Source organism: Myripristis murdjan, chromosome 17, assembly GCF_902150065.1.
Source record: "Myripristis murdjan chromosome 17, fMyrMur1.1, whole genome shotgun sequence".
NCBI lineage: Eukaryota > Metazoa > Chordata > Actinopteri > Holocentriformes > Holocentridae > Myripristis > Myripristis murdjan.
Window position 1 is genome coordinate 16104485 of NC_043996.1, and position 10000 is coordinate 16114484.

Here is a 10000-nt window from a genome sequence, read left to right on the forward strand (position 1 = left end):
TTCCATGGCTATGCCAGTCACTAGCTAGCTTCTCATCGCTCCCACCTGCCTGCCTGCCAAAGCACCCTCAGGAGGACAAAAGCACCAACTCCACACACAAACACGCTCGCACATACACACACACACACACACACGCAGGCTTGCAAAGCAATAATGGCACACACACAGCAATAACTGGTGTGATTTGTCAGCGCTGTGCTGTGTCTGAGGAGCTTTGGATGTTTTTTTCATGTTTTCCCTCCTGCGGTAACAATAGCAGAACAGCACTTTATTAAACGAGAACAGGACAGAACAGAACAGAACAGAATGGCCTGCAAATCAGCCCGTTTATGAGGCATAGCCGCTCAATACCCTGCCAGCAAAGACTGCAGGGAGTGTGTATGTGACTGTGTGGGTATGTGTGAGTGTGTGAAAGAGAGAAGGAGAGAGAGAGAGAGAGAGAGAGAGACAGACAGAGAGAGAGAGAGAGAGAGAGAGTGGACACAGACTGGCCGCAGAGACAGGCTGCCACGGACAGACCTGGCTGTCCAGGGAGGCCAGACTGTGTTCAGTGCGCCATCAGGGAGAGACCGAGACAGAATCTCACTTCCTGCTTCCTTGTGACTTATATAAAAGATTTTATACCATGGTCTGGAGGGATGGATGCTCATTTCTGACTGGCTGGAGGCTGTGCATTAAAACAGTTTTAAATTCATACGCTGACCATAAAGTTCTGAGCAGACTGATGTAACCTTAGCAACAAACTAAAACAGTGGTGAGCCCAGTAAACATTAAGAGCACTGTGCCTAAAACAACCCGCTCATTCATTTCGTGTCCATACAGCAAATGAAAGCCTCCACAACATGCATTTAAACTCGCTTGCATAGTGCAGCTTTTTTTTTTTTTTTTTTTTTAAAGGTGCACTATGCAAAACTGAGGGTTGATTGAGGTAAGGGCCATTTATTGAATCAACTGACAAAAAATGTAGAATAAGCACATAATTTATCAGTGAGTCAGGCTGGCGATGAGAACAATGTAGACGGCAGTGATTAATGACAAACCATAAGGCACTTATTTTTTTTTTTTCTCTTCACATTTAATTTTATTACAAGCCCAACGAGCTAGCTACTCGGTTTTGTCCATATACTATGCATTATTTATTTGGTTTGGGAATGTATACACGCTTGCTAGTATCTTTGCTATTAAGTCCAGCAACTGGAAATACAAGCGGGCAGGGCACCTAAAGTCAATATGGAAAGAGGAGATCAAAACAGTCCTATCCGGCTAAGTTCAACATGTCGTCAGAACTGGGGATTCAGTAGGTGAATTAGGTGTAAACCATGAAAAAAGAGAAAAAAAAAAAAAAAAAAAACACTCCAGCGCTCTCCAGATCTTTGTCAAGTGAACCTTCAGTAAACGGTGGAATGGTTTAAACAGCTGGCATTAGAAAAGCTCTACAAACGTCTGCTGGGAAATCATTTTAGCCATGGCTGCCTCTCAGTATCAATTTCAATCCCAACTTAATTATTATCTGCATTCGACCGGCCACACCAAACACACCAAATACACGACAGATTACGGGGTTTTCATCTGAATGTAAATTTCAAGAACGGAACAGGAAATGAAAAGCCGAGAGAGAGGGAGAGAGAGAGAGAGAGAGAGAGAGAGAGAGAGAGAGAGAGACAAGCAGGATGAAGAGAAAAGCAGAAGCCGAGAGAGGAAGGAGAGTGAGTGTACAGCAAGGAATGAGAGCAGGGAGTGAAAAGAAAAATGGACCTTGGGCTGATTGACAGATAAGAGAGTCAGTTTAATAGAGAGAGGAGAGAAAGAGAGAAAATGTAGGAGAGGGAGGTATTGGTGAGATGGATCCCTCCTTCTTTCAGATTCTCTCCCGATTCCTCCAAAACCTGCCTGCAGTTATGCAAGATGATAGTCTTATTGCACCTAACAGTGCAATCCCCCCTCCTCCTCCTCCTCCTCCCCTCTCAAACACACTCGTAATCTAGCCCTTCATCTTTTGCTCCTTGCACCTCTCCCTTCCTCCCATTGTGCCACCGGCTCTCTCCCTCCCTCCATCAATCTCCCTCCACCTCGCGCCGCTCTCTCTCTCTCCAGCGCTCACGCCATCTCAAAATGTAGCTCTCCGGTGGCACGAGCACACCTCAGATGTTCCTCCTCCCCTCTCCTCACTCCACTCCACCTGTCTGTCTTATTGCTTCTCATCGAATCCTCTGCTTCGCTCTCTTGTCTCTCCTTTACCTCGCTGCTGTCCATCTTTTCCAGCCTCCCTCTGCCTGCCTTGTCTCTCAAGAGGTCCACCTTTGATCTCCCCGTTGTTCCCCAGACGCAAACAGTGTACACAGATGCACACACACACAAGAACTCTGATAGATGTACACATGTTCTTTGATAGAAAGAACTAATTAACACCCCATCCTCCCCTGTCTCCCCACCTCTAAAGGACAGAAAGATCTAGAGAGAGAGAGACAGAGAGAGAAACAGAGACAGAGAGAGGGACCTGAAATTGATGGCAGTGTATCGACCCCTCTGTAAAACCTAGTTAACACCTCCCCAGCCTGTGAAACCTGATTAGCTGACTGTGAGTGTGTGGATGCATCTGTGTGTGTGTCTGTGTGTGTGTGTGTGCATGCACTTTACTCATCATGTGTGCTCATTGCATGCTCTGGTTAACAGCTTGTCTTACTGCCTCTATATAACCTTGACAATTTTATGCAGACAGTATTATTGTATACACATGACCGCGTGTGGATTAAATTCTCTGATTCAAGACAAACTATTTGATTCTTGTCCCTGTGTGTGTGTGTGTGTGTTGGTTAGTAAATCTGTATATATATATGTGTATATGTGTGTGTGCGTGTGTGTGTTCTTACATGTTTGGTATATGTGTGTGTGCCCCGTACAGGACAGTCTCCACTGATTAGATCCCTCCTAGTCAATAGTGAATAGAGCACTCAGCCTGATAAGCAATCACCGGAATCAATACTAATGTTTTTAGTGTGTGTACATTAGTGTGTGCATTGTTATGTGTGTGTGTGTGTGTGTATGTGTGTGTGTGTGTAGGCTGTTTAAGTAAATAAAATCTGTGTGCAAGTGCATCCGTGCAGTCAGTTCTTAGCATGTGGCTGATCTAGTCCGAGCTCCTACAGGATAAACATTAATTTACAGGCCGGGTAAATCACTGATGCCTGTCATCCCCTTTTTTCTCCCCTCCTCTCGTCTCCTCTCCTCTCCTCTCCTCTCCCCTCTATTGTCCTCCTTCTTCTCCCTTTTCTTCCTCCAAACAGCCCACTCCTTTCATCTCCTCGTTTCTCATCATCATCAGTTCTTGCCCCCCCACCCTTCCCGCCCCCTTTTTGTTTTCTTGTCCTTCTTTTAGTTCGAGCCTTCTGACAGCCATCTAACCTTCAAAGGGTGTCATCATAGAGAGATCATGCTCAGCACTCACACAATAACGCAGCCTTAGGTTTTTGGCAGCGGTGAAAATGTCAGAGCTGGGGCCCTGCATGGAAGTACGTGCACCCCCATGTACCTTGCTGTTCGAATCCCTACCCTGTGATGATGAATCCGTACCCTTGGATTAGTTCTCAGATTTGCTCTCATATTAGCCCACCGCACAGGGGTAATTAAAGTTTCAGGCGGTGTTGTAGCATCAGCGAGGTAAATCCAATTTATCTTTTAAAAGAATATATTTAAGTCTAAATATGTAATATGCAAGGTTAATTGTGCAATGGACCCGTAAACTGTGTTTTTCATTCAGTCTATTGACTACGGAGCCTTCTTGGGGTCATGGTTTATAAACCTGAGGGTACAAATTCATAATTCAAGTTTTGAAGCTGTGTGTACAGATTTGTAGACTGAGAGCACAGATTTGCATTGAATTATTTTTCCTCTGTGCGACCCCAAGGGAATACCATATGTTAGTTTTCTTAAAAATAATGAATTTCACTTACGAACATCACTTTTTTACATTACTTTTGTGTTGCATCCAAGATTGCTGGGCTTAATTGCATTTGGCTAATCGGTGTAGTAGAATTGAGCCCGCATCACCAGCGTAAGTGCTCTAAATAAGAGTCATCAAAGCTTTCTTTTATGGTATTTAATAAAAGTAATAAAGGCAGAGCATGATGAAGATGTATTTGACACTTTGTTGGCTTCTTCGTATGCGCTCTGCTGGTACTTGAAGCACAACTTGGAAACGAGGGGATTATTTCCACAGATTGTAACAACCAATCTATTAAATCTGTAACTGATGTGATTTCTGAAACTGGATGCCTTACTTTACCCAGTTACAGGAAAACATAAAGCGATTACAGTTCCAAATACTGTTTGTAACTCCCATGAGACAGAAAGAGAGGGTGAGAGAGAGAGAGAGAGTGAGAGAGAGAGAGATATCACAGAGACAAAAACACCTAGGCGGAACAAGTGGGACGTCCAGCCTGTGAGCGTGCATCTGCTTGTGCACCAGTTCGTGTGTTGTGGTTTTGACCACTTACCTTCCACTGACAACGAAACAAGTCACCAGGAAGATGAGGAGCACGATTCCCCCGGCGATGGACACGGCCAGGATGGTGGACTGGTTCGGGTCCCCGATGGCCAGCATGTCTACATGGTGGACAGAGGGAACATGTTGAGAGAGGAAGGGACCGAGACTCAGGGCTGTTCTGTTGAAGAAAGAAGGTGAGGGAGGCAAACAGGAAAGGACGTGGGGAGCAAAAGCAACAGACACAGTGTGTGCGCGTGTGCTGGTTGAAAGAGGGAGAGAGGGAATGATATATGATAGCAATAGAAAAGGAGATAAAAGAGAGAGAGGGAGGGAGAGGGAAAAAAAAGAGAGAGGCAGAGAGAGCGAGGGAGGTGGATGGAATAGTAAGCATGCTCCTTGATGAAAAGCGCTCTCCCGCTCTGCACCGCCTGTGAGAGCACGAGAGTGGATGTGAAAGCCATTCCCATTCGGCCGCGCCGTCCAAATGGATATGTTAACATTCCGCATAACAAGGCTACCACCGAGAACTTTTCTGCAAAGATGCATCGATTTTTACGCCACACCAATCGAGCCATTACTCAAAACAAATACCCCATTTATCTGGCTTAGCTAAGCATGAGTAGACACATGTGGGTGCGTATGTGTATATGTGTGTGTGTGTGCGTGTTGTGGAGGCAAATGAATGCCCCTAAGCAGGCACAGATAAGCATTGATCTCCCATTATATTTAGTGGCCCTCACATACACACCCCTCTTTAACAATCAATGGAATTGATCCGATTAGATAACCCTGATATGATTGCTATAGGGGTCTGCTATATATAGTAGATCCAATGTTATACACCACTGAACTTGACTGTGAGCCTACCGTATGAAGCCACAGGAATAGCGCTGTGTATGTTACCTTATACAAATAATTTTCATCGTGGGCACACTTCAAGAAAAATCACGAGGAATACTATCTAATCTAAGCCTCAGACAACTTGGTGATGGCAGTATTTTCAAAATGTTGTATATTCCTTATTACATCTCATTAGAAGTAGAATGATTACATTGCATTGTTACTTTCTGTACATAGTAACTTGTTAGATCACTTTAATATTACTTTCACTATTGGTGAGTTATTTTGACGAGTGGTAAGCCACTGAAAATCAAATATAGAGCCAAAAAATTGTCAATTAACTCAAGCAAACAGACAACAATTTCTTAACTCTCTCTCTAAAAAAAAACACCATTTAAAAACTCCATATAATGATCAGGACTCAGTCAGCCTAATGGCTTATAAGCCTACGATGGAAACTCTTGAAAAATTAAACAAAACATTGATGTGTAGGCTAAATTATTCTGAGAGCTCCTCATTAAAACAACAATTAAATTAAAAACTGACCATCACTTTAGCCAGAACATCTTGCAGTCAGCGCTTTGACAACATAATGAACAGGATGCGGAGCTCGGAAATAATTAACAGAGAAGAATCTCATTGTAGCCGACCTTAAGGATGAACTGAGCCACTCTAATAAACACAGAGGCACACAAAGACTAGAACTGAAGTATAGGTTGTCTGTCACTGTTTTGAGTAACATGCCAGTAACTTATCAAACAATAACTCGTTACACTTCTATGTGACATGTTAAGTTATGTAACTTGTTACCTCCAACACTGAGTACCAGCATAGTAACAGCTAAATCTAACTACTGTTGCAGGACATAAAATGGCCACAAAATGTTATTAAAACCTGCTGTCACTTAATGTAATTGATTTAGTTGATGAATTAATTGCTTGTTATATACAGAATAGACCATCTATAGCTCAGTGCGACATAAACCGATTTATCCCCCTTTGACTGAGCTGGCTGCCTATCAGTCAATCTCCACTTTGAAGAGCACATCACTGGGTAGTGTAAAACAGAAAATCCTCGTGTGTCATGAAGCGACAGGGATGACTGGGAAAAGGCTCAGTTCAGACGGTGAGTTGATGCCACGTCGAATTAAACTGCATTTTGGCAGCAAAGCGCAACTTGAGTCACATCAGATGAACTCATTCATATGTAATGGTGACCTTTGTTTTATTATGCTTTTATCATGACGAATGCACTATTATGGTAGATTAAGATCCTGCACCGATATATAAATTCAAGCGCCTAATTAATTGGCCTGCGACTAGCAGCATTAGTCAGGTTTTACACAGGTTTTAAGTAGATGCAAATCCAAGTGTTCTGAAATGGGAGAAATGGGAAACATGTCCCCCAGTTGCTATTCTTTATGAAGAAATCAACCACAGACAAATTAAAATGTAACATAAAATACTTTTGTTGACACCTGCCTCATCAAGCAAAGATTTAATGAACTCTTTATGGTTTTTCTTGTTCTGATGGAATGCCATCAGCACAAGATGAAGACATATGTGTTCATAACTGAACTGTAGCCTATGTTAAATACCGTCGCCACTGTTTAGCATGTCATTAACATAAATTACCATTAAGTCTGGCTGCAAAAAGTTTGGCTGTGGAGCAGCGAGCGAAATGAATGAGCTCTGCAGATGCGCTTTTGTCGATAAAACGGCAGCAGCACCCGTTCTATAATTTCACCCAGCTGCGCGACTGCCATGATGATTATGGCAAAAGTAAACACTGCCACGTGTTTTTAAGTTTGCTGCAGCTCTGGCGAGACATCTGAACTGAGCCTTACCTTCATCTACCTGCCTCACTGCTTCCTGGATGGGCGGAGCCTCAGAGCCAATATAGGCAGCCAGCTTACCTGTGGCAAAACCTTTGAGAACAAAGACGCTGGCCGCCCTCATGTGGAGGTCTCATCCCTCTAATAGTTTGATCTGTTTTCTTGTTTAAAATGCATTTACAGCAGCTTTAGTGGTTGATGACTTAAGTTATTTCTTCATTTCTAGCTTTACACGGTTAGTTACATTTCCTTTGTTGGGTCATTAATTATTTCAGTGAGGAATTATGATGTCTAGATTAATATCCTTAATAACAATAACATTGTCATCCCTTTTCTTCTGATGTCAAATACACAAGTTTAAACAACTCCATAATAAAAGAATGGACTGGAGCTCCTGCCTTTGCTCATCTGTCCCAACAGACAAGCCTTCCTGGAATCAGACTCTCCTTGGGAGACATCAGTATTCCTTCAAGCTAAAAATTATTCAAACAGAGTGTGCCTGGAGGGAGTTAAGCGGTTTATTCGCTGCCTCAGGTGGAGCAACATGTATTCTCCCACTGGCCTGGGATCTTTACTGTCCAGATAAAGAATAAACTTGTCAAGGTTAAGTGGACTGTTCAGGAAGAAAATAAAGGGGCAAGAAATACTGGTGTGCTCAGACTGCTATTATATTTGCAGGTGGGCAGAGAGAAACTACACTGCAAATACTGGTTATTTACTGTTATTTACTCTGTCAACAATACACCAGGACTGTGTGCTCTGCTCTGTCAGACTGTGTCTTCCCTGTCCCCCCGCACCATGCAGCTTTTCTGTTATCAGTGTGCACTATCTTGGAATCATCAGGATTTTTTGGGCTATTTACAGTGCGGCCAGTGCTTTGTTCAAATTTTCAGATGAAACCCGTGGGAAATACTGAAAAAGAAAACAAGAATAAATAAATCCTTGAAGCGATGGTTCGTCCAGTTTATTTTCCCGCTTACCCCCCCGATTAAATCTATCCATCAAGAAATTCTCTGTGTGATTTTTCAATATTCCCTGTCTCCTGTCACCCCGATGTAATGGGGCTGGACAATTTACATGTGAAAAACTCAACAGCAAGAGCTCATTCCAAAAACAGTGACTTGCATAACCACTATAATCCACAGGCCTTGGGGGTGAGGGGTTTCACTGGAAACTGTTTCCTGCCAACTGTGTCTATCCACCCTGAAGGAGTACAATGTCACTTGGAAAGATCCAGTTTGCTGGAGTTCTTCAGTGTGCTTTCCACAAATGCAACATGTGCAAAATCCAGCCCCGTTGTGGTGGGGTGACATGAGACAGGGAAAGTCCTGTCAGGCAGGAAACCTTAAAAAATCACATAGAGACTATCTGGATGGACAGTAGGGCAAGTGGGAAAATATATTTTATTTTAATGTCCATTAAGGAGTTCAGGAGTCACCTGTGTTTCCGCTGTCTGGTAATGACTGTTTTTTTTTTTTTTTTTTTTTTTTTTTTTTTACAGGGAAAATCTGGTGATATCCATATCCTTCTATTTATAAAACTGAGTCTTATTTTTTATTTATTTATTTTTTTAAGAATGTGTAGTTTATATAGCTTATGCGATGAACAAAACAACCATTACATTTGTGTCACTGTTGTGTCAGTGGTACAGCGCACGTTCATGTTGAATGCCATAACCATGCAAGCAATAGGTTATGATCATTTTTTTTCAGAGTTATTCAGAGTAATCAAACTGTTATAAGCAATTTTTTTTTTTGCAAATATTTTTTAAATCTGTTTTGTTTTATCTGAGAATATGTAGGCGTAAGGCTGAGGGAAATTATTTGTGTTTTACATGTTGCTCCAGCACAACTACACTTATTTATTTTGAACACAGCGCTATGCACATGAGTCTATTGGCAGGACTTATTTTATTTGGAATGTAAGTAAATGTAGCCTACTGTTCAATAAAAAATATTATAAATCTACACGCCTAGATGATGCCATTCTTTATACAGCCTCTCTATCTGTTGTTTTAAGCTCAATAAACACAGATAATATTTGACTGGTATTACTCACATTTGTCTGGGACACTGAAATATTCTAAGACAAATGAAACGACGAAAACCATGGGAGGGCTGTTATACCAACAGAGAGAGAAAAGAGCAATCAAACAGACAACAGTAAGAGAGAGTAAGAGATCTCTCAAATGCCTCTTCACCTTCATGGCTGGTCTCCAGCTCGATCTCTCCGCCGTAGCTGCCGTAGCCCCCGTCCGTCCGAGCCCTGACCCTGAACACATAGGTGGTCCCTGGCTTCAGCCCGTCCACTGTCATCATGTTGGAGCGAGTCTTCAACACTGTGTAGTTCTGCTCCCGCTGGTTCTGAGTCACCGGAGAGAGGAGGGAGAAGACAAGATTTAATGGAAAAAAAAGACAAGTGTGAGAGAAGTAAAGTCAGTGTAGAGTAACCAAAGTGTTGGAAATATAGATATAGATGTTTAGATAAAGCACAATGGACTGTGTAATAGGAAGAGAAAAAATAGGTCTGAAAATAACAAAAAACTCAAAAAGATAAATTTAACTTTCTCCTGGAGCTACATACACTCCACTAAGTTTTCATTTTCTCACTGCTGAAGCATGTGGTTGCATTTATATGTGAGCATCTGTCAAGTCCCATATATTACACCCTCTTAGGATAACTTGTGGTTACTCAATTCAGTGTTAGACTGCATGAGTTCTTCAACTTATATATGTGTGTGTGTGTGTGTGTGTGTGTGTGTGTGTGTGTGTGTGTGTGCAAGTACAAATGTGCGCATGTGTGCAGGAGGATGAATAAAGAATATGTGTGTCTGTCAGTAAGCT

The 10000-nt window shown here is 42.3% G+C and overlaps 1 protein-coding gene across 2 annotated transcripts in view; it reads right to left on the reverse strand.

The window, feature by feature from the left end:
- Positions 1-10000, reverse strand: part of epha4b (eph receptor A4b) — a 96967-nt gene that overhangs the window by 33743 nt on the left and 53224 nt on the right. For both annotated transcript variants that reach the window (XM_030074340.1, XM_030074339.1), the window contains exons 9-10: positions 9358-9520; positions 4494-4602 (exon numbers count right to left, since the gene is read on the reverse strand). In XM_030074340.1, the coding sequence (XP_029930200.1) occupies positions 4494-4602; positions 9358-9520 (272 nt within the window). The remainder of the gene's footprint in view (positions 1-4493; positions 4603-9357; positions 9521-10000) is intronic.